Genomic DNA, 23289 nt, shown 5'->3' on the forward strand with positions numbered 1-23289 from the left:
CGTGCTGGCTTGGACCAACAGAATCCCAGTCCTGGAGGCTTCACCAAGGCCACGCGGTCTTTGTCCAGCATGTTAACAGAAGACCTCAGGAGCCATCCAGACTGACCCCACTCCCCTTGCCCTGGACCCCTCACCCATCCACATCACGCTGCCCCTTTCTGTTCCCTGCCAGTCGTGAGCAGGAGGGTGCAGAGTCTACGTCAGAAGAGGGACAATTGCCCCAGGTGGTGGAGGAGCTGAAAGACCTCCAGGTGGCCCCTGGCACACGCCTGGCCAAGTTCCAGCTCAAGGTGAAAGGTGAGGGAGATAGGGCCAGAGGGCTGGGTGGGGTGTCCCACCAGTAGAAGTTAGGTGGTCACTGTGGCCTGGGGGGCCTCCAGGGATCCCCTCAGGTGGAGGACACAGCACCCACTGGTCAGTGGCCCTATGCTGACCACTCTCCCTGTGGTTTCAGGCTACCCGGTGCCCCGCCTATACTGGTTCAAAGATGGGCAGCCCCTGACTGCTTCTGCGCACATTCACATGGTGAACAAGAAAGCACTGCACAGCCTGGAGATCCTCTCGGTCACCAGCGAGGATGCCGGCCAGTACTCCGCCTACATCAGCAACACCGTGGGTGCCGCCTACTCCTCTGCCCAGCTGCTGGTCCAAGGTGGGAGCTGGGGGCCGACATCCGCCTATAGGACCCCCATGGCAGGCCTGGGATTGGGCCCACGGTCTTCCCCCCAGGTGCAGAGGTGTGGTGGAGGGCAGACACCTGCCTGCCTGCATCCCAGAAGGTGCTGGGTGTGGGAGTAGGAGTGAGAGGGTGTCCTCAGGACCCTCACCCTTGGAGCAGGCCCCTGGGCCCACGCAGGACATACTGTCCTACTTCAGGTCTGACTTCCCTGCCTCTTTCAGGCCCTAATGACCCAGAAAAGAAGCTGGCAGCAGGTGAGCCGAGTCCAGATGGCAGGAGGGTGGGAGGCTCAGTGAGGGTGGTGGGGGGATGCCCATCGGGTGGAGGGAGGGAGGAACCCTGGGCACAGGCTTCAGGGACAACCACTCAGGTGGGTGGGGCCTGGGCCTGGGAGGAGGGGCAGAGGCTACCCATCACAGGTCTGTGGCTCTCCACTTGTCACCAGCAGCCTCCGGTGTCTCCCCAGATGTGCAGCAACAGCTGGTGCCACCCCGATTCCTGGAGAAGTTCACCTCTAAGAAGGTGAAGAAGGGCTCCAGCATTACTTTCTCCGTGAAGGTCAAAGGTAGGGCATCCTGCCCTCCCTCACTCAGGATCCCCAGAAAGGATCAGAGGCACTCCCTTCTAGAATCTCTTCTCAGTGGGGGCTGACTGTCCATCATCCACTCCTGCCCAGGTCTCCCCGCCCCCACTGTGCACTGGCTGCGGGAGGAGGCCGAGCAGGTGCTGTGGATTGGCCAGGACACCCCGGGCTACACGGTGGCCAGCTCAGCCCAGCAGCACAGCCTGGTCCTGCTGGACGTGGGCCCACAGCACCAGGGGACCTACACCTGCATCGCGTCCAACGCTGCTGGCCAGGCCCTCTGCTCCGCCAGCCTGCATGTCTCCGGCTGTGAGTGGGCATGGGTGGCCTGTTGGGGATGGGTGGGAGCCACCCTCCCTGAGGACTTTCACCCCCTCTCTGAGACCTGCCCAGACTCCTCCCTGAGCACAGGCCCCAGGGGCCAGCTCCCATCCCTGCCTGTGGGCTCAGACCAGCAGGCCAAGACCTGTAGCAGCCCCTGCCACCCCAAGCAGTCTCTTCCTGGCCCCCTCAGCCCCTCTGTGGGCAGGTCCATCAAGTGTGGACCCATTCCTGTCCCCACCACTGGGAGGGGAGGGAGTGTGGGCTACGTTGGGATGCCAGGCACAGCCTTTCCTGGGGTCTCTGTCCAAGGCCCTAGGTAGGGGTGGCCCAGACATGCCAGGCAGAGGTCCCCACCAGAATCATCTCAGCGGGTTGGGGTAATTCTGGTAGTCACCTGTGCTTCTGACAGTGCCCAAGGAGGCAGGACCAGTGGGAGAGACCGCTGGGATGAAGGAGGCCCTCATCTCCACCTTTCTTCAGGGGTGAGTGAGGGCTCCGCCAGAGCTGATGGGGGGTGGCTTGGGGTTCTAGAAGCCCTGGGAGGGGGCAGCACTGCTGCCAGAGAGGGAGCCCTATCCTGGACCGCAGCCTGACTCTGTCCCTTGCAAGCTGTGTGGCTTGGGCCAAGGCCCCCCCCCCAAAAAAAAAACAACAACAAACCCCTCCGTGCCTCAGTTTCCCCATTGTGAAATGAGGGCTCCCCCGAGCCTGACTGGCATCTGGCCCACTGCCCTCAGACTCTTTCTGTCAGAGCTCCCACCCAAGGGTATGTGTGGTGGGTCCACCCCAGGCCCTCAGGATTCCTCCACCCCCTTTAGGACCAAAACCATCTCCGAACAGATGCCTGTGGATTTCAGCAACCTTGCTGGGCAGAAAGGTATGGGAGGTGCCAATGGCCGGTTCCTAATTTGGGATGGGGTGTGGAGGAGGCTGCCTGGCCCCAGGTGTGGGCCCGATTCTGAGCTCTGGGCCCTGCCAGCCCTTGGCTCAGCTCTCATAGCCAGAGGCTGTGTGGATGCCCGAGTGCAGGGGGCTGCTGAGTCAGAGCTTGGGTGAGAGGCCCCATATGTTCAACCCCTTCCCAGGCAACTGCACAGGGCATTCTGGAACCTTGGCATGTTTTTAACTTCTTTATGGAAAATACTGAGTCTGCACAGAAGAGAGGACAGGGCCGTGTGCCCATTGCCCATCTTAGGGTCACTTCTTGGATGATCCATAGCTACTGCCTTTACCTGCCCCCCTACCCCCAGCGGCCCTCATTCACCTTTAACCCCAGCCACCGAAGTTTGCCTCTGAGCCCTCAGGCCAGCAATCTGGGTCCTGCCCCCTGCCTTCAGTGTCCAGGTCCCGCCCCCTTCTCCCATAGCCTGGCTGAGCTCCCTGTGCCCCCTGCCCCTCCCGAACCCCTTCCCAGGTCAGCCGCCAAGTTGGAACCCCAATGGAGAAAGCACAAACCCATTGGGGGCTCCGGGGGCTCCAGGGTCTTCAAGCTCCTCCCCCACCCTGGCCTCTACCCAGCTTGACCCTCAGCTGCCCTTGCCCAGTGCCCTGCAGCCACGCTGGCTGCCCGTTCTCCTGACCGCCCACCGCCCCTCTCCTGGACCCTGTTTCCCTGCATTTGTAGCCCCCTCCATCACACCTTGGCCCAGACACCTGTGAGCCATTGAGGCCCCCTTATCCTTGTCAGCTTCTCTGTTTCTGGCAACATAGCCCCGAGCTTGTGTGTACCCATCTCCCCTGAGCCTTGAGCAGGATGGGCCTGGAGGGGATGCGTGGGCTTGTCTGGAGTGCACACTGGCTCAACTAGGGTCTGACCACCAGGAGAGCCCCTGGCAGCCGAGGCCCATGGCCACCTGACCCTGGCTGAGGTGGGCACGGAGGAGTTCCTACAGAAGCTGACCTCACAAATCACGGAGATGGTGTCGGCCAAGATCACCCAGGGTGAGGGGCTGGCATGGATCAAGGACCTAGGTGGAGGGTTGTGGGGGTGGTGACCCAGGGCCAGGGTCCTCCACGCCCAGACCCATGGGGAGGGGCACAGGCACTGGCCCTTCCCAGTGTCACATGCCCTGTGCCCCCAGCCAAGCTGCAGGTGCCTGGAGGTGACAGTGATGAGGAATCCAAGACACCATCCGCATCTCCCCGTCATGGCCGCTCTCGCCCCTCCTCCAGCGTCCAGGAGTCATCCTCGGAGTCAGAAGATGGGGACTCCCGGGGAGAGGTGCTGGGGTCTGGGGGATAATGGGGCCCACAGAGGGGAACAGGAGTGAGGGTGGAAGAGGGAACGGGGGACCTTCGGGTGACAGGGTGGAGGAGGCTGGGACAAACAGCTGAGCAGCCAACATCACCACCAGGACCCAGGACATCCGAGCACCCCTGAGGCTCCCCCTTGCCCCTCTAGGGTGGCCCCATCCGGCACCCCTGATAGTGTTTCCGTCAGCGGAGGTCAGTGGGGCCTGTTCTAGAACTTCACAGAATGTTAGGATGGCTTCTTCCTCCCCACTTCAGGCCAGGGCCCTGTGGCTTAGGGCCTTGGGAAGCCCCGCTGGCTCCCTTCTGGTCTGACGCAGCTCCCTCCTCCCCAGATCTTTGACATCTACGTGGTCACTGCTGACTACCTGCCCCTAGGGGCTGAGCAGGATGCCATCTCGCTGCGGGAGGGCCAGTATGTAGAGGTGCTGGACTCGGCCCACCCTTTGCGCTGGCTTGTGCGCACCAAGCCCACCAAGTCCAGCCCCTCGAGACAGGGCTGGGTGTCCCCTGCCTATCTGGACAGGCGGCTCAAGGTACCTGGACTGCCTGGGGAGGTGGGGAGGTGAGTTCGGGGGCCGGGCCAGCGCCCAGGCCACCTACAACCCTCTCTGTTCCTCATCAGCTGTCGCCCGAGTGGGGGCCCGCAGAGGCCCCTGAGTTCCCTAGGGAGGCCGTGTCTGAGGATGAGTACAAGATGCGGTTGAGGTGAGGAACCATGGTGAAGGGGGCCTTTGGCTGATGAGGTCGTGTGGTGGGGCTGCCCCCTCCACTATCTTGCTGGTGCCTATTTAGCATCTGAGCTCTTGGTCCCCTCACACTGTCTCCAGCTCCATCGTCCAGGAGCTGCTGACCTCTGAGCAGGCCTTCGTGGGTAAGCTGCAGTTTCTGCAGAGCCACCACATGCAGCACCTGGACCACTGCCCCCATGTGCCGGCTGCGGTGGCCAGCCAGAAGGCCGTCATCTTCCGCAACGTGCAAGACCTCGGCCAGTTCCACAACAGGTAAGCGGGCCTGTGTATGCATACACATGTACACACATGCAGACATACCACACACACACATGTGCATGTACCCTCAGGGCTGGGCCTCCAGGGGTTAGCAGGAGCCAAGACAGATGAGAGAGAAACTGTGCGCACTTGATACACTTGTTGGCACACCACACCCTTGTACAAAGATACACACATCCTCTGAAACATAGGTGTGTGCATCTGCTTACCCAGGGAAGTGCTTGCAGCACTCCTATCTGCTGCAGCCTCTGTACATAGGCACACATGCCATTACATGCAGGGAATGGGTTACATGGGCACATGTGTGTACATGTACACAGCCACACAACATATAAGCAGACAATACACATGCACTACATGTGTGTACCTGTTTACTTGTGCACACATGCTTACATATGCATGCCCCAATGTACATGCACTTCTTACATGTGTGCACACACATGTACATACCCTAAAACACCACACACGCATGTCCTCACAGCCCAGCCTGTTCCTAGGAGCCACCAGGACTCTGCCCTGGCGGGAGCCTGTTTCCTCCCAAACCTGGGACAGGCTGGGCAGGGGCGGTGAGCAGGGTCCTGACGCTGTCTCCTCCACGGCAGCTTCCTGCAGGAGCTGCAGAGCTGCGAGACGGATGACGACGTGGCCATGTGCTTCCTCAAGAACCAGGCGGCCTTCGAGAAGTATCTGGAGTTCCTGGTGGGCCGAGTGCAGGCCGAGTCGGTGGTGGTCAGCACAGCTGTGCAGGAGTTCTACAAGGTGCCCCTGTCCCCCGGCCAGTGCTGGCCCCCGTCTCCAAGATCATCTTCCCTGACCCTGCCCGGCCTCCCACCTCCTGCCAGGGCCCCACAGCCTGCCCAGGTCCTGGGGCCCTGGCTTAGTGAGTAAAGCAGGCAGAGCCCTGCAGTTCTCACCTGTCAGTGATTGGCTGTCACTGGTGGGGGGTGGGAGGTGAGGCCCACCCAGAGAGGAGGGTCTATGTGCCTGCTCTTGGGCTCTGGGTGACATGGACCACCCGGGCCTTGCCCTGCTGCCCTGAAACCCACTCTGCGGTTCCCACAGAAATACTCGGAAGAGGTGCTGTCGGCCACTGATCCCTCGCAGCCACCCCCACCGCCGCTGCAGCACTTCCTGGAGCAGCCGGTGCAGCGGGTACAGCAGTACCAGGCTCTGCTCAAGGTAGGCCGCTGCCCCTCGCCCACACCACTGTGTCCGTGGCTGGCGGGCACACCCTGACCAGGCCTCTCTCCAGGAGCTGATCCGCAACAAGGCGCGGAACCGGCAGAACTGCGCGCTGCTGGAGCAGGCCTACGCCGTGGTGTCGGCCCTGCCGCAGCGGGCCGAGAACCAGCTGCATGTGTCGCTCATGGAGAACTACCCGGGCACCCTGGAGGCCCTGGGCGAGCCCATTCGCCAGGTCTGCAGTGGGCGCCATGCAGAGTGGGTGGGGGGCAGAGTGGGGGTCTGTGCCTCAGGCTGACCAAGGGCTGACCCCTCTCCCAGGGCCACTTCATTGTGTGGGAGGGGGCACCGGGCGCGCGGATGCCCTGGAAGGGCCACCACCGCCACGTCTTCCTGTTCCGCCACCACCTGGTGGTCTGCAAGCCCAAGAGGGACTCACACACCGACACCTTCAGCTACGTGTTCCGGAACATGATGAAGGTGTGCAGGCACCAGAGGAGCCTGGGTGGCAGGGCTGCCTGCAGGGTGGGCAGGGGGAGCCCTGGGCGGGTCCTCTGGCCACACCCCAGGCAGTCAGCCTGCCTCCTCCCCCCACAGCTAAGCAGCATCGACCTGAATGAGCAGGTAGAGGGGGACGACCGTGCCTTCGAGGTGTGGCACGAGCGGGAGGACTCGGTGCGCAAATACCTCCTGCAGGCTCGGACTGTCATCACCAAGAATGCATGGGTGAAGGAGATCTGCGGCATCCAGCAGCGCTTGACCCTCCCCGTCTGGCGTGAGTGCTGGTCCTAGTGGTGAGGCTGGCTGAACCTGCCAGCCAGGCCATCTGGCTCGGGGACACCCGGGCCCCTGCCCCTGCCTAGGCAGCACCCCCTCAATCAGTTCAGCCTGAGCTGGGATGCTGGGATGGCTATGACTCGAGTGGGGCCATCAGGTTTCACTCGGGGTCCCTCAGCACAGCAGAGAAGCCCAGAGGGGTTAGGGGTGTGAAGGGTCTGATCCCTGGGTCTCCTTTCCCATCTAGAGCACACTCTCCTCTCCACACTCGCCACCACTCCCCACTACACCCAGCCTGACGCTGATTCAGATTCCCATTCGGGCCCAGTGAGGGACCCAAAGGGGTGGTGACTGCAGCAACCACACTGCTTGGCCTTGGGACTTCTGGCCCTATCAGGGGTGCACTGAGCGCCGGGAAAGCACTCGGCCCAGGTGTGTGGTGTGTGTTCCCAGGGCCCCCGGATTTTGAGGAAGAGCTGGCCGACTGTACAGCCGAGCTGGGTGAAACAGTCAAGCTGGCCTGCCGTGTGACGGGCACACCCAAGCCCATCGTCAGCTGGTACAAAGGTAGGTCCCCGTGCACTAAGTGTGCTGGCCTTGCCACAAGGAAGAGCCGCCCAGGAGGAATCAGGCTAGGTGGGGACCAGGACCCAGGGGCCTGGTCAGGGGCTGGGTGCCAGGGACAGACTGGGTGCCTCCTATCCCTGTTGCCTGCTCCTAAATCAAAGACAGCATGGCCAGGACGCATGAGGTGGGATGAAGGGAAGGGTGTGCATCAACCCTGTCCAGGGGAACTGACTTTCTAGGGGAGTGGACAGGCGGCAGCAGACAGACAAAGGTGTAATGGGAAGTCAGAACAAGCCCAGCCAGGCACACCTGTTGGAGGCTTCCGAAGAACAGCGAGGTGGCCAGGAGGCCAGGGAGAGGGGCCGCCGCAGCAGAACAGTGGGAAATGTGGACTGCCGTGAGGTCTCACATTTGATTGAGTGATGGGAGCTGCAGAGAGTTCAGGGATCCCCAGGACACCCTCACTCTGACAGCAAGGTCCGGGGTCCCACGACTCCTGTTAGGTTCAGTGACTCACTGGGGGGACTCACATAACTCGGCAGAGCCCTTCCACTGAGGTTCCAGCTTATTGCTATGAAAAGGAAGAGGGTGTGGGGCGGGGCCTGGCAGGGGTGCAGGTGGGTTGGGCAGACAGTGCCTATTCTCCCAGCTCTGATGTTTAACAGCACAATGGAGAGTGACCAACTAGGGGCTCTCATCAAGCCTTGGTGTCCCGGCTTTCTGTTGGGGATCATTCATGTTGTCACGACTGACTGCTGCATGGCTGACCTCAGTCACAGCCCCTCCAGGGGTCAAGCTGATGCTGCGTGTCCCAAAGCCCTGATGCTCAACCACAGTGTAGCACAGACCATTCAGAGTGGTCTAAGACCCCAGGTAAACCGGGATACTCTTGTCAGAGGTCACTTGGGCAGGCAGATAAGCCTCCTCTGGGCTGGCAGGTAGGCCTCTGAGACCCTAGTCCAGTGTAAATAACCAAGTCCAGTCCTGGTTTCAGAGGAGTTGTCCCAGGGCTGTCAGTCCTTCTTGTCCTACTTGTCCACACCTAGCCAGGGGCATTTGTTTGCCCTTGAAGGGCTAAGGATGGGGCTGGAGAGGACACACAGGGGTGTTCTGCAGGGACATGCAGGAGGGCCCTCCCTGTGGCCCTCGGTCAGAGCTGCATGGCAGACCTGGGGATGCAGCAGCTGGTTCCCGTGACAGCTTAAAAGAGCTTCCCGGAGTCTTCCTTCTGCAGGGAGGCCTGCTGACCCATGTCCTGGAGTCCACGCAGTCCCTTCCCAGACACCTCACCCTGCACAGAACCTGTGCAGCTCAACCGCCCTTTCCATTGTCCCTCCGCACCCAGACCTTTCCCCTGAAGGGTGGGCTCAGGGGGACAACGCCGTTATAAAGGTCCTCCAGAAGTGACTCGGCCTTCCTCGGGCCCTCCTTTTGGCCATATTGTCCTTAGGAGCATGTGCTGGCCTGCCACATCCAAGGAGAATAGGGCGTACCTCACCCTGCGGTCAGGGTGGAACCCTGGGTACTTAACTGCGCCTCTCTCTTTCACCCTGGCGTTTACCCAGTGAGACCCTGGAGGGGATGGGTCCTCTGGGGACAGCTGTGTCCAATGAGTGCAAGAGGTGAGGGGAAGCTGGACGGACAGTTCACGCTGACATGGTGGTCAAACTGCAGGTGGTCCGGGTGGTGCACGCAGCCATGGGGTGTGGCCAGAACCAGCAGTTGGCTGACCCGAAACAGCATCATGATGGGAAACACCACAGATAGCCTTTGAGGCACTGACCTGCCAGGATAGGGGTCCGCTCATGTGATGCGCCCCCACCTGGACTAGAGCATTTCTCAGCAGTCCTCTGTGTGGCTGCAGTGGGGTTAGCACCCTGCGCCCCATGGCAGCTCCACGCAGAACCCTGATGCTGGGTGGGAGCCCATCAGCAGCCTCTCTTTGCCTCAGTGGCTCACGGCCCAAGTGTCTTCCACCAGGCCATTGTATTTTAAGTGGCAAAACAAACAGCCAAGCCACTTGCAACTGCTCAAGGTCAGTGAGCACATAACAACCTTGGCCGGGAAGAGCAGCATCGGGCAGAAGTCAGACTCGCCAGCAGACAATATGTCCTCATACAGCAGGAGCTGAGTGTTGGGGGCAGAGGGTCAAGTCCTGACCCACCCGGGGCAGCTGCTGGGAGCAGAGAGCACTGGAGATGTATATTGGAGACCTTGCCATGAGAATGCACAGCAGACCTGTTTCAGCCACCCTGCCTACCCCAGCTGGAGCCACAGGAGTAGAGACTGGATTGGGCTGGTGACAGTCCACTCCCTCTGGCTGTACAAGGCTGTTGATTTGGGACACAGCCTCTCCCGTTACCCAGCTACCTTCACATCACACAGGAGGCCCAGAACTCCTTTATCCGTGGAGCTCTAAGCATCAACCTGGGAAGGGACTGACTGTGGCGCTGGGCCGGTTCCATGCTCCAGGACCACCTCTCAATGTGCAGGCATTCCCACCGGGAGTGTCCTCTACCAAAACACAGCAAACATCAGGCTCTAGAGGTAGGAGCCACAGCCACAGTCCCCTGACACTATCTTCCCGGATAACCAGGAACCTTGCGAAGACTCCATCCGTGGAATCCAAGTGCCTGTATCCAGAAGACCTTTGAAGGTCTGAGTTTTCCCCCTGCCCGAGGCCCCAGCATGTAGGACAAGCACGTAGGACCAGAGAGGCTGATGCCGATGCCTGATCATTGTTATCTTAAAGCAGTGGTGGTCGGGTGGAGGAGAGGAAGGGGCCAGGGATCAAGACGCACTTCCACAGTTCAGTGACATCCAGCGCTCTGGGCTCGCCCAAACCCTAACCTGAGCAGCATGACCGTCTCTGCTGATGTATCCATTTCAGCTCTGGGACCCCTTGTCTGCGTCATCACTCTCTGGGGTTCCATGCCCACTGGGGTTTAACTTGTATGGTAGTGACCTTTATTATGGGTTGTCCACTTAGCAGGGCATCTCTAGCCTTTCTGTGATGGCTGAACAAGATTTCTGAGGTGGCAGGGCCACCTGTCAGGACACATGCCCTGCGGGCCACCTCTTCCAGCAGTCACCAGCATTCTAGATGCCACCCAGGTGCCATGAGCCATGTGCCAGTCATCAGTGACTCCTTGTGGGGCTTTTTCTGTTCAGGTGCCTGTCCTCATATCCAGAATTCTCACTTGTTCCTGTCCTCTGCCCATCGGGGTTGATGATGGCCCACACGGGTGATAGCATTTGTTGATGTTTCAGAAGAGGGCTGTGTATGCAAAGCTCTCCCCTAATGCTGAAGGAGCCAAGAGACCAAAGAACGAGGCAGACAAGTCCAGCTGGTCGATTAATGAGGTTAACAGGAGGCTTACACTCAGATCTCCACACTTTGCCTCCTAGACTGTTTTGTAGCCAGGGAGAGGGTGTTGTGGGAAAGACATGTTAATCTAAAGGGAGGGGGATTGCCAGGTGCCAAGGGGGTTCGGCATCAGAGCTGGTCAAGAGACAGACAGGTCCAGGGCGAATCACTCCAGAAGCAGAGCACAGAGTTCCCCGGGGTGTGGCCGGGAGTCAAGGTGGCAGATTAGCTACATCAGGGCCAGCTCTGTCCACACATTGGGAAGCAGGGTGTCCTGAGGCTGAACCAACAGCGCCAAGGAGAAAGCGTGTAGACCAAGGCACCAACCAGCAATCTGTCTCTGAGCCTCCCTCTCGGCGCGCAGACTGCAGCCACCTGCCCAGCTTCTCTCCATTCCCAGGCAGCAGATGAAGAGGTCTGTGACTGCCCAGCTGACCACACAGGTCATTTGGCATGGACCTCCCTCCGGCCCTGTGACTGGCCACCTTCTTTCTCTGCTGGAATGAGGTGTCTCTGACTGTGTCTCTTGCTTGTCACCAAACTGAGTATCAGAAGCCATGAAGGATCTGAGATGATTTCCTGCCTCCCAGCCAGACACAGACACAAAACCCGGTCAGAGATAAAGACTGCTGGTCACAGAAAAGCACAGCGCTTTGGGTCAGTTGCCCTGATCCCCATGCCCAGGGCCAGATGTTAACTGTGCACACTGGATCACACCACAAGAGAGATCCCAAGATTTAGGAGGTGCTGAGCTTTTTTTTTTTTTTTTTTTTTAATGTATATATATTTTATTGATTTTTTACAGAGAGGAAGGGAGAGGGATAGAGAGTTAGAAACGTCGATGAGAGAGAAACATCAATCAGCTGCCTCCTGCACACCTCCTACTGGGGATGTGCCCGCAACCAAGGTACATGCCCTTGACTGGAATCAAACCTGAGACCCTTCAGTCTGCAGGCCGATGCTCTATCCACTGAGCCAAACCGGTCAGGGCGGTGCTGAGCTTTTGTGGGGTTGCTGACTCATCTGCCCATCCACTCCCCAGAGAGAGAAATGCCTTGGGGGTGGGGGAGGGGGGAGAGGCTCTGTTTCTGTGCCCTGGACAGCCCAGGTGTCTCTGAACAGGGCCGGAATTGGCGTCATGTCTGCACAGCAGTGGGCCTTGTGGGATGCTAGAAAGGCCTGGAGAACTGTTCTCTGACAGTAGGACAAGGACTGAGGAGGCACTGGATTGATGATGTTACCAGCAGCCTTGCCGAGAGCTGTTCTGTGGGAGATGAAAGCGGGATGGCAGCGGTGGGGAGGGGGGGGACCATTGGGAGACGATGAGAAGGAAGCACTGGAGTGAGAACAACTTTCCTGGAATATAGTACAGGGGTGAAAAGAAATGGGGTGGCGGCTGGAGGCTTTGTTTTGTATGCGTTAAAATCATTTTTTTAGGTTTCCTGTAATTAAAGGTCAAGATTATGGTTATGAATAGTTGTAATTTAAACCACCTTGTTTAGCACACACAGAGCTATTGGAAAGTGTTTGTTTATGGAATTTTACTTATTTATGGAGGAAAGAGTTCTTCAGAGTGAAAGGTGCACCTCTCCCCATTCCTCACCCAGGAAAGACTTACATGATGGCTGGAGACATTAGGTTGGGTGGGTATTCAGACAGTGTGTCTGTTGGGGTTGGGAGGTCTGCGCCTTGGAGGTGCCTGGAGGTCACAGAATCACTGGCAAGGTGGCTCAGGGTCTGGTTATTGGAATGGGATAAGCCTACCCTTGCCTCCACATAAAAGCCTACCCTCCAAAGGCCACACTGTACACACAAAGGCCTGGGGACGTATCCAGGGAGCTGCACCTGGCCCTTGTGCTTCAGGACCACCCCCTATCCCATCACTGCCTGTGACCGTGACCCCAGGCAAGCCCCGCCTCTTGTCCCCGTGCACCTCTCTATGACGGCCTCCCTCCTTTCCAGATGGGAAGCCAGTGGAGGTGGACCCTCACCACATCCTCATTGAAGACCCTGATGGCTCATGCACCCTCATCCTGGACAATCTGACCAGTGCTGACTCCGGCCAGTACATGTGTTTTGCGGCCAGCGCTGCCGGCAATGCCAGCACCCTGGGCAAGATCCTGGTGCAGGGTGAGCCTGGGAGGGAGGCTGGATGGGCACCCAGACCATACCCACCACAGCAGTCCCCAAGGTGGTGCAGGCATTCGGATAGAGCTGGAGGGGGTTGTGGACGTCTGACCCAAGTCTGGGGGCTCATTGGTCCGGGTGGGGTTCTGCACATTATGCCTTCTCCCTCTTTTTGTCTCTGTGTTCCTCTCTCTGTGTCTTTATCTCTCCATCTTTTCTCTCTGTATCTCTACCTCTTCCTTCCTCTGTCTTTCTGTGTCTCTCAATCTATCTCTCTGTGTATCTCTACCTGTCTCTGTGTTTCTCTCCATTTCTCTCTGTCTCTCTCTGTGTCTCTCCCTTTCTCCTCCCCACCCTGCGGCCCCACAGTCCCCCCGAGGTTTGTGAACAAGGTCCGGGCAGTGCCTTTTGTGGAAGGAGAAGACACCCAGGTCACCTGCACCATCGAAGGTGCCCCACACCCTCAGATCAGGTGAGTTAGGTGGACAAGGCGGGTGGGCCTGCCCCAGGGCCTCCACTTCTGCCTATAAATCGAGGGTGGGCAGCATGTTCACTGTGTTTGAGTCAACTAGACAGAAGCTCAGCCATGTGGGTAAGAAGTGGTGTCTTGAGGGCATGGCCTGACACAGCCCTAGCTGCAGCAAGGAGGGCACTGCCAGGCTGGATGTTGGGCAGATGGCATCCAAAAGGGTGGGCGCCATAAGGACACCAGGTCTGTGGGATGGGTGAGGCGGGTCATGAGCACTGGTGGTTTTGGAGAGGCCCCACTGACTACTGGGGCTGCTGGCTTCAGGTGGTACAAGGACGGGGCCCTCCTGACCCCTGGCGGCAAGTACCGGACCCTGAGTGAGCCACGCAGTGGCCTTCTGGTGCTGGAGATCCGGAAGGCCAGCAAGGAGGACCTGGGCCACTATGAGTGTGAGGTGAGGAGGGAGGATGAAGGGAAGTGGTGGGGAGCTTGCCATGGGGACAACCATGGGGACAACCTTGTCATCACCATCGATAACACATGATGTAGAGTGGACACCAGGTTCAGGTCCCGCAGGGTCCATGGCAGAACTTCGAGTCCATTGTCATCCACGTCCACAGATGAGACAGAAGATATCAGGTCCACTGCCACCACCATCCATGATGAGGGAGGGGACACAGGCTTGCTGTCACCTACCATTCATGATGAGAGATTGTACAACAGACTTACCAAAGTCCGTTCTGAGACAGGGGGCACCATGAAACTGTCTCCCGCCACCGTGGTGAGAGAGGAGACACCAGACTGTCACTCACCTTCTGATGAGAGGGAACACCAGGCCACTGTCACACACCACCCATTGTTACAGGAGGGAAACCAGGCAACTGCCACCCCATCTAGGATGAGCTAACAGGACTCCATAAGCGGGGCTCTGGGCAGCGTCTGTCCTGCCCTTCATGGTCCAGGGACAGTGTGTGCAGGCTGTGTCTGTCTGGGGCCAGTCTCCTCCCTGATACTACTGCTGGCAGCCTGGGGTGGGCCGGGAGGGGTCTGCCCTCCGTGTCAGGTCTCAAGTCAGCTTGGGCCCTGTAAGTTCAATTTGGTCCCATGCTCCAGTCCTTACATCCCCAAAGGGGTGAGTCAGGCTCCCTGGACTCTAAGTAGCCTTTGCCGTCTGTGTCTGTCCCGCAGCTGGTGAACCGGCTGGGCTCCGTACGCGATGGCGTGGAGCTGTGCCTGCAGGGCCCTACCCTGCAGGCCAGGGAACCGCACCGCCGCCGGGAGCACGTGGCTGTGGTGGAAGGTAGGTGCAGCCGCAGAAGGTCTCGGCCTGGCTGGATTTGCCATGCACGTGGGCAGGGCTGGGTGGGGTGACACCATCAGTCCTTCCAATCAGGGTGTGCTCCCTGGAGAAGAGGCATTGGATGGAGGGGCTGCAGAGGCCCGACTGGAATAGAAGGTGGGTGGGATGGGGATGATGGGCCATAAACCCAGAACCTGGGCATGGCTGGTCTGACAACTCTAGGGCTCAGGGCCCAGGCCCTGCTCACCAGCCCTAGGGAATAACGAGTGTGTATAAAGGGCAGACCCGGGCCTGGGCAGCCCGCCAGGCAGCGGCCAGCAAGTCCTCATGGGAGGGGCGGGAGGAACGGTAAGAGTGTAGGCTGCTGGGCTCCAGCTTGGCTCCCAGGAGATGGAGCGGATGTCATGGTTCTGGTCCCTCCATACAAGGCAGGCTGTCCATGTTGCGTATCCCTGGCCTGGGGCCGCCCCTGGGGTCCTGGGAGGGGGAGAGGTGGACCAGACTACAGAATGGGCCTCATTTGGGAAGGTATGTTTCTGGCAGGAGGCGAAGGGCAGGGAAGTGCCTCATGCTTCCACTCACACACACTGTGACCCCAGGGTCCCAGCTGGGCCTGGCTGAGGATGGCCAGGACGGGGAGGAGGGCAGCTCACATCTGTCCTGGGCCTGCTCAGTCTGAGAGAGCAGCCTTCTGGGGCTCACAGAGCAGGCTGCCACCATGGGGAGAGCTTCTCCATCTGAGCTGCCTCACCTGGAAGGGGCTGTCTGGAAGGTGGTGGGCTTCCTGTCCCTGGAGACATGCAAGGACAGGCTGGGGCTGGGCTAACACCTGGTGGAGCTGCAACTCCCATAGTAGGACAAGTTGAAATGTGTGTCCTCCCAAATTCTGAAAGTTGGCTGCTGTGGTCCTTGGCCACTAGACCCAGTCCCTCTCAGGACCCAGCGTCTGGGGGCCACTGTCTGTCTGGATCCTCACAGAGTCGGCCTCCTAGAGTTCAGAACTTGGCCTCAGGGCCTTTGAGACTCTCCAGGGCCCTCATGGAGACCCATCCCTCTCTTGTGGGCAAGGGTTCTGGTTCCTCGTTCCCCAGAGGGCTGCCTACACTGCCGGCCAGTTCTGCCGGAAGACAGGGCTATCTCTGGCACCTCCACTTCCTGCTGGTGGCATCTCCAGGGGATGTGCTGAGCAGGGGGCTCGGAGCTCCCTCTCGGCTTGGGATAAGCGCGTCCTACAGATCCGTTCTCTTCACTGTCATAGTGGATCTTTTCTTGTCAATGTTCCGTGACCGGCCTCCAGTGCGGACAAGTGCTGTGCCTCACTCAGGGAGATGGCCGGTCCTCACAGACCCTGGAGGTGGAGCCCGCCACCTCCCGCTTCCTAACCCTGGCCTGCTGCTTTATCGATAACCTGGTGACCCGCAGCCAGCTGGCCCTGTGGAGTGGGCGCTGCCCCCTCGCTTGTGAAACTGCACTGGGCTGCAAGTCCTGCTTCGCACGTCTGCACCCCTCCCATGGTCGCCAGTATTCACCAGGGCCCAGAGCCTATCAGGCTGCAGTTAGGTCAGGAACAAAGCCATCCAGGGGGGCCAGGCCAGCACTCTCAAGAGCAGCAGGACAGGCCCGTCAGGGAGGGAGAGGCAGAGGCCTGGTTCTGCCATTGCTCTGTGCACAGGGTCTGCCTGGAGGCAGCCAACAGGCTGGTTCTCTGGGCCCAGCTTAGACAAATATATGGCATTTTGTCTGAACCCATTCTTTCCCAATGGGCTGCCCTCTCTCCAGGAAGCAGCTTGCACAAACACGCACATGCACACACACACATACACCTGTGTGCATACCCACATAGGCACACACGTACACACATGTGTGCACACACACAGTAAATGTGACTCCGAAGTGCCACACAGACTCAGCTAGTACATTTAATTCACATGCACCTAATCAGAGACAAGTTTAAAATGCTCTTGGTTGCCTAAGGCGAAGCCTTACTCCATGTGGCTCTGCAGCAAAGTAGAGCCTACCCTTCAACTTACACAGGATGGTGAGAGGGGATGCTGAGATTTAAGGATGCTGGTAGCCGGTGGCATCCTTGTTGTCCAGGTGGGCAAGACTGGGTGGGACATCCCTGAGCGAAGCCTGACCCCGCCCAGAAGCTGCAGAAAAAGAGGCCGTCAGATGATGGGCATAACTGCTTCCTGGCCCCAGACAAGTCCTGTTCTGTCTCTGGGACTTGGGTCCCCCATCAGAAGACAGGAATCACAGGCCCTATCCTGCTGCTCCAGGGAGGAGGAAAGCTAGGCGCTCCTGTGGGGAGACCTAGTTGCCCAGGCATCTGCAGGCTGCTCCCCATGGGCCTCTGTGTTCTGCCGCAGAGCTCAGATGCGCCTCCTCCAGGACTCCAGCCACTCTCTCCTAGAGACACCTTTGGTCTTTAGGGTTTTTTTCCTGTAAAATGGGCATCAGCTATCGTTCTAGTCTGGCTGCTTGCTCACTGTGCAGCCACAGGCTATTCCTTCCCTCTCTCTAGACCTCAGTTTCTATGTCTGAGAAGTAGGACTTTAGGTCTGACAAATTCCCAGGGTTCCCCAGGCACATAGCTGAAGGAGAAGCGGGGGTTTCTGGATGGGCAGCCTAGGAAAGGGCCTTGCTCTATCTGAAGCTCCTGCAAGACCCTCAAGAGGGACAGGCCCTGCCCTCCTGGAGCATGCATTGCCACACCACTCAAGGCAGACAGGTCAGCAATTCAAAGAGGGAACTGGAGCTCTAAGCTGAGACAGTGTCCCAGGGGCACACGGCCCAGCAGGGCTTGGACCCGGTGCTCCTACGCTGAGCGGGCTACTACACTGCCGTGCCACTTAGCTAGCTCAGCCCTACATGCTGACTGATCTGTAACCCTCGCTATTCCGACTGTTTTCTTTGTAGTCACTGAGCAGGAGACTAAAGTCCCCAAGAAAACCGTCATCATGTAAGTGCAGGCGTGTTCCTAACCTTCCTTCTGACTGCCGTGCCACCTGCATGCCCACTAACCCACCTGGACCTTGCCCGTGTGGTCTGGCACCTGCTTGCCTGACTGCCTGCCCTCACTGCCTTTGCTTGCCACACAGACTGCCAGCACCTTGCAGGTACTCCCAGGGAATTCACTCCCCTGGGACTTGGCTACCTTCACACTCAGAGCTTTCTCTTTCAGGGCCCCAGAACCCTCTCCATGGCTGCACTGCCTCAGGAGGGTAGACTTACTCTGCACACTTCACAGGGTCTCACCTAGAGTCACACCTGTTAGGGTAGACCTGGGACTGACAACTGTGTCCTGCTGGGCCAGAGGCATATTTCTACCCTTCAACACCCTGGGATCTAGGGTATTGCTGTCCAACAGAATTTCCTGTGAGGATGGAAATATTACATGTTTTACAGCATCTACTACAGCTGCATGTGACTATTGGGCATTTAAAATGTGTCTAGTGCAAATGAAGAACTGAATTTTAAATTTAACTTTCACTAATTTGACATTAATTAAAATAGTGTAACCATAGCTCTGGAGCCCTTAGACATCTCCAAGTCCAATCCTCACATTTGGAAGATGGGAAAACTGAGGTTCAGGAAAGAAAAGAAGGTTTCTCAGGGTGGCTCGTGATTAGAAGCTAACTACGCACCCATTTCCCCGGTGCCACACCCACTGTCCTTCTTCTTCCTCCGGGCCTTTAAAGCTGAGAAAAAAGACACATGGTTGTTGATAATTAAATAACACAAGAGGTCCAGAGCTAGTTGAAGCCATGGAGGGCGTGATTGGTTTTGGCCTGGACAATCTGAAAGGACTTCCAATAGGAGATGCGTGCAGGTGGATGTGGTAGAAGAGCTTGCAAAAGCCAGGAGGCAAGAAAGGTGACTAAGGCCAGGTGACTGAGAACTCCAGGATGGCAACCTCTTAGCTCCCCAAGGGCCTCAAGCCTCTTAAAGGGCCCATAGTTAGTCATGTTGCTAGAGAATCCCATATTCACACATTTGATAAGGTCTTGGGTTAACCCTTCCTTGACTTCCTTCCTCCTCCCACAAAGCAGGTCACCACCCACAATAGATGGGGCTGCCTGGGGCAGCAATGAGCACCCCATCCCTGGAGGTATGCAACTACTCTGCAGCTTTACACAGATCAACTCTACATTTCATCCATGAGAGGAGTATTGTTATTTTCACATTTTATGGATGACATATTGAGAAGCAGAGATGGGCCAGGCAGCCCTATGTGGCGTGGGGGAAGAGGGGGTGGTCAGAGAGGACTCATGCCAACTGGAGACTGGACTAGGTGACTCCAGTACCCTAAAGTCCATTGTATTCCAGGCTCATGGTGGTAGCAACTTTCACCCCGCAAGGAGTGTACCTGTTCAGCTTGAGAAGTGGAGGGAGGCAACTGCCTGGCACAGCATGTCCCCTACCAGGGGCACACCACACACACAGTGAGGGGTACTGGGGAGCCATGGGTATGGAAAAGCAACTGGCTTGGAGAGACTACCACCTGGGAGCCCCACAGCTGTACCAATCAATGGCCTTAGAGCAGGATGCCCACATGCTCTTATGGGAGCAGCAGTGACCCCAGTAGTGGGAGTGGCATTTCATTTATTTATTTTATTTTTTTGTTAATCCTCACCTGAGGATATTTTTCCATTGATTTTTAGAGAGAGTGGACAGGAGGGAGAGGGGGGGAGAGAGAGAAACATCGATGTGAGAGAGACACAGCAATCAGTTGCCTCCTGCATGCTCCCCAACCAGGGCCAGGGATGAAATCTGCAACCCAGGTACATGCCCTTGACCAGGAATTGAACTTGTGACCTTTGGGTCATGGGATGACGCTCCAACCACTGAGCACCACCGGCCAGGGTGGGAGTGGCATTTTAGAGGAGTGATCCAGTTTCCCAATTCCACCTGACCCACTGTCCTTAGCCAATTAGGCAGCATGAGGCCAGCAATGGGACCTGGCCCAGGTTCCCCTGATGTTTGGGCAGACTCTGACCTCTGGGCCTGAGTATGAGGCAAGAAGGCAGGTTTTTGGCCCTGAGTAGGCTCTGACTCCAAACCTCAGTTTCTCCTCAGTGAAGTGGAGATAGCATTTTCCCTTTGCCAGGTGAGGGCTGGTGGAGGTAGGGCCTCTAACTGCTCTGCACCCTGAGGTGTGGCCACAAATCTCTGGGGCCATGCCTGGGGGTAACTGCTCCTGGATGGAGCCCTGAGTTAGACAAAAGCAAAGCTGGAGAAAGAAAGACAACGTCTTATCAGGCAGGCAGCTGATGACAGCACACCAGGTCCCTCTGCCTGAGCCCAAGAGAAAATGCAGGTCCTGGGGCCCAGAAAAGCTGTGTGTTACTCAGCCCATTGCTCTCCCTGCCTGTTCCTCATTTCACACACAGCACCCAGCCAGGTCAGGGCATTGGACGGCTGAGGAGGACCTGGCTGACTGGTGGGCTTCTGACTCTTGGTCCTGAGCAAGCTTTGAGCCTCTTTTAGTCTTGTCCACTCCCGTAAAAGGGGGCCAGACCCATCCCCAGTGCTGCTGCAGAGTCCCCGATCAGCACCCCATGTGCACCCACATGCAACTGGCCTTGAGTTCTGCTTCTTCTCGCCCAACTCCGTTTGGAAGATGGGGCCCAGGAAGGGGAAGAGCTTGTCTGAGGTCACAAAGCCTATGACAGTAGAGTCACACCAAGTGTCCTTGCCCAGCCTCACACCACCAGACCAAGAGGCCAGGAACCCAGGCTGCAGGTTGGGGCTCTGACAACCTTCTCACACCTGCACCTGAGGCATCAACTGCCCAGTCTGTCCCTAACTCAATATCACTGAGGTACCTGCCATCTGAGAGCTTGCTGGACACCTCACCCCATGATACAAAGCACACAACACTGGTGGGATGGACAAGGAGGACTGTGGGGCAGTGTCCTTGCACGCTGGCCATTAGCTCTGAGAGGAGGACTGGCATCCAAAATAAGACAGCTATAAACAGGGAATACTACCCACAGGGACTTGCAAACTGGACTTGGTCTGGGGTTTGGAGGCACCTGTGTGATGCAGTGCTGCCTCAACTCTTATTTGAGGTCTGCGCACCAGAGCCCATGGTTGACCAGATGAGACTTAGTGTTTGTTTCTCTGGCTGGGGGTTCTAGAGATTGGGCTCCAGTGCATGTGTAGGAGCTTATGTAGTTTCACCCTTTGCTTGCTGGTATATTAACTGATCTCTCCTGCTGGCCCTGAATGTGCTGGTGGCATGGGTGGCAAGCCAGGCTGCAGGTCTCCGTGCCATCTCCTCTCGGCCCTCTCCCTGCAGAGAGGAGACCATCACCACCGTGGTGAAGAGCCCACGTGGCCGCCTCAAGTCCCCCAGCAAGTCTCCCTCCCTCTCGCCTTCCCGGCGCCGTGCCAGTTCACCCAGGTCAGGCCTGTCGGCCCCTGAGCTGCTGCATTCACCAGGGGCTGGCCAACTTCGAAGGCCTGGGGAGGAGCCAGGCTGGAAGCCCCCTGTACCCACGCTGTATGTGACAGAGCCCGGAGCCCACACGCCAGCCCTGCCCAGGGGCACTGGGCCCAGGCCCAAGTGGGTGGAGGTCGAGGAGACCATCGAAGTCCAGGTGAAGAAAACAGGCTCAAGGGGTGCCTCTCCAGCTAGAGAGGTCCCAGGAAGCTCAACGGGGCTCCTCTTCACGCTTCCTGGTGGGACCCCTGGAGGAGACCCCAACACAAACAACTCCAACAACAAGCTGCTGGCCCAGGAGCCCCTGACCCAGGGCAGAGTCTTCTGTGTGGCCACCGAAGAGGAGGCCCCCCTGGAGGTGCAGGAGGGGAGAGGTGTCCACCTGATGGAGGAGCCCCTGGGCGCTGAGGACTTTCGGGGCTGTGACCCCAAGATCCTCACACGCGATGGCTGTGTGCTGACACTGGCTGACCTGGAGGATTACATGCCCCAGGAAGGGGAGACCTTTGGCTGCAGCAACCCCATGCCCAGTGTCTCTGACGACCCACCCTGCGAGGTCTCAGTGCTCCAGAGAGAGATCAGCGAGCCCACTGTGGGACAGCCCGTCCTGCTTGACGTGTGGCGCCCGCCAGGCCCCCGAGGCCCGCCTGGCTTCTTCAGCTGCTTGCCTCAGGGGACCGCTCTGTCGAGGCCTCAGGTCTTCCGCCCTGTTGGCGTCTCCCGGGCTAGGGGTGCCACATCCTTCTGCACCCAAGTCCATCGCTCTGCGGACAGTGGCCAGAGCAGCTTCAAAACGGAGGTTTCCACCCACACGGTCAGCTTTGGGACAGTGGGTGAGACAGTCACCCTGCACATTCGGCCTGACGGGGATGAGGGCCCCAGTCCCTCCCAGGGCTGAGGCTGCGACCCTCGACCCTCAAGGGCACATGTGGCTGGGGGGTGAGACATTGACCCTCTCAGAGCCAGTTTACTGCTGACAGGGCTGCATGAGAGCAGCAGAAAGAGGGGCATGGCCTTAGGGCCGAGGACCCTGCCTGGCACCAGCACCCACCTGCTTCACAGCTGCCGTGGGTTTTGAGCTCAGGAGTGGGGCCTGAAACCAGCACCTCAGGAGATGTGCTCTGACCACCCCCCTGCTCTCCAGCAACTCGGGACTTCAGCTGCCTGTCCCCCCGGGGTCTTCAGCTGAGGACACTGTCCGCACAGCTGTAACCCAGATTACCGAGGGCTGGGGGAGTGGCGGGGGTGGGGCAGGGGAGCAGGTAGACTTGGTCTAGGCTGTGGCCTCCCATCTCTCTCTGCTGTGGCACACCCCTGCCCCACGCCCAGGCTGCCCCCATCTCAGTGGGGGCTTCTTGGGGGACATCTTCCCATGGACACTTTTCTCAGCCTCCAGGAAGGCCCACTGGGTGCCCTCTGCAGACTTTCCAAGCCTCCCCTGCAGCATGGGCCAGGGTTTGGGGTGGGAAGCAGCCTCTGCTGGTTGACTCCGTGATGGTAATAAACTGGCTCCTGCACCCTGTATTCTGCTCCTTCTTGCTTCTTCCAGTGGCTCTGGAACTTGGGCGGTAGGGGCCCTCTAGGCCTAGGGTCTCCATGGGCAGCCCAGGCCCCCTCTGCTGCAGCCTTGGGTGGGTCCTGGCCGTCTGAGGTCCCTGGGTAGAGGCAGCGCACTTGCCTGACCAGCCTGCCAGCACTCGAGCAGGCCGGCCTTCCTGCCCCTGTGCAGCCAGGCTGTTGTCAGGATAGACAATGGGGGTGTGATGTGTGTGGGGTCCTCCTTGGAGTGAGAAAGGACAGGGTGGGTACCCTAATGCTGGAGAGGGTCCTTGGGCAGGGGAGGGCTCTAGGCAGGGGGACCAGCTGCGAGTGGAGCAGTGGGCATGACTGTCCGACTACAGTGATGCCACCTGGGGCTGGCAGCCAGGCGGAGGAAGGGGCTGCACCCGAGGCTGAGGGCAGGGAGAGTCTGGTGGTTCCCTCGGGAAGAGGTGGGGGTTGTGTTGGAGGCCAGGACAGGGCCAGATGAGGGTGCAGTGACCTGGGCCAGCCAGGCTGCACTTAGAGGGAAGGGCGGACAGGCCCTCTGGTGGAGTCCCATCCTGGGAGGGGGACAGGGTCTGCTATGGGAGGACAGTAAGGGTGCTCACCCCTTGTGGGTCCCCAGGCCCCTCATTGGGCTGCAGGTTTCCCTATATTATGGGGC

At 58.6% G+C, this 23289-nt stretch overlaps 2 protein-coding genes across 2 annotated transcripts in view; both read left to right on the plus strand.

Moving 5' to 3' along the window:
• The window catches only part of OBSCN (obscurin, cytoskeletal calmodulin and titin-interacting RhoGEF), a gene marked incomplete at its 5' end in the record, with an annotated part of 172327 nt that overhangs the window by 135692 nt on the left and 13346 nt on the right, over positions 1–23289 (plus strand). Inside the window, 22 exon segments of the mRNA XM_080676888.1 lie at positions 173–297; positions 455–652; positions 901–933; positions 1146–1244; positions 1356–1571; positions 1996–2068; positions 2405–2463; positions 3408–3527; positions 3668–3807; positions 4172–4372; positions 4462–4544; positions 4667–4840; positions 5449–5605; positions 5909–6025; positions 6099–6263; positions 6350–6508; positions 6626–6803; positions 7259–7372; positions 12702–12869; positions 13236–13338; positions 13660–13789; positions 14524–14635. Coding sequence (XP_080533014.1) covers positions 173–297; positions 455–652; positions 901–933; positions 1146–1244; positions 1356–1571; positions 1996–2068; positions 2405–2463; positions 3408–3527; positions 3668–3807; positions 4172–4372; positions 4462–4544; positions 4667–4840; positions 5449–5605; positions 5909–6025; positions 6099–6263; positions 6350–6508; positions 6626–6803; positions 7259–7372; positions 12702–12869; positions 13236–13338; positions 13660–13789; positions 14524–14635 — 2924 coding nt within the window.
• LOC308250615 (uncharacterized protein) lies at positions 16700–22600 on the plus strand (the record flags this gene model as incomplete). Its single annotated transcript, XM_080673291.1, has 3 exons — positions 16700–16746; positions 17576–17597; positions 20896–22600. 3 exons carry the CDS (start codon positions 16700–16702, stop codon positions 21979–21981), a joined length of 1155 nt encoding a protein of 384 aa, XP_080529417.1. The 3' UTR covers positions 21982–22600.

This window comes from Plecotus auritus, assembly GCF_963455305.1.
Source record: "Plecotus auritus genome assembly, chromosome: 6".
Lineage (NCBI taxonomy): Eukaryota > Metazoa > Chordata > Mammalia > Chiroptera > Vespertilionidae > Plecotus > Plecotus auritus.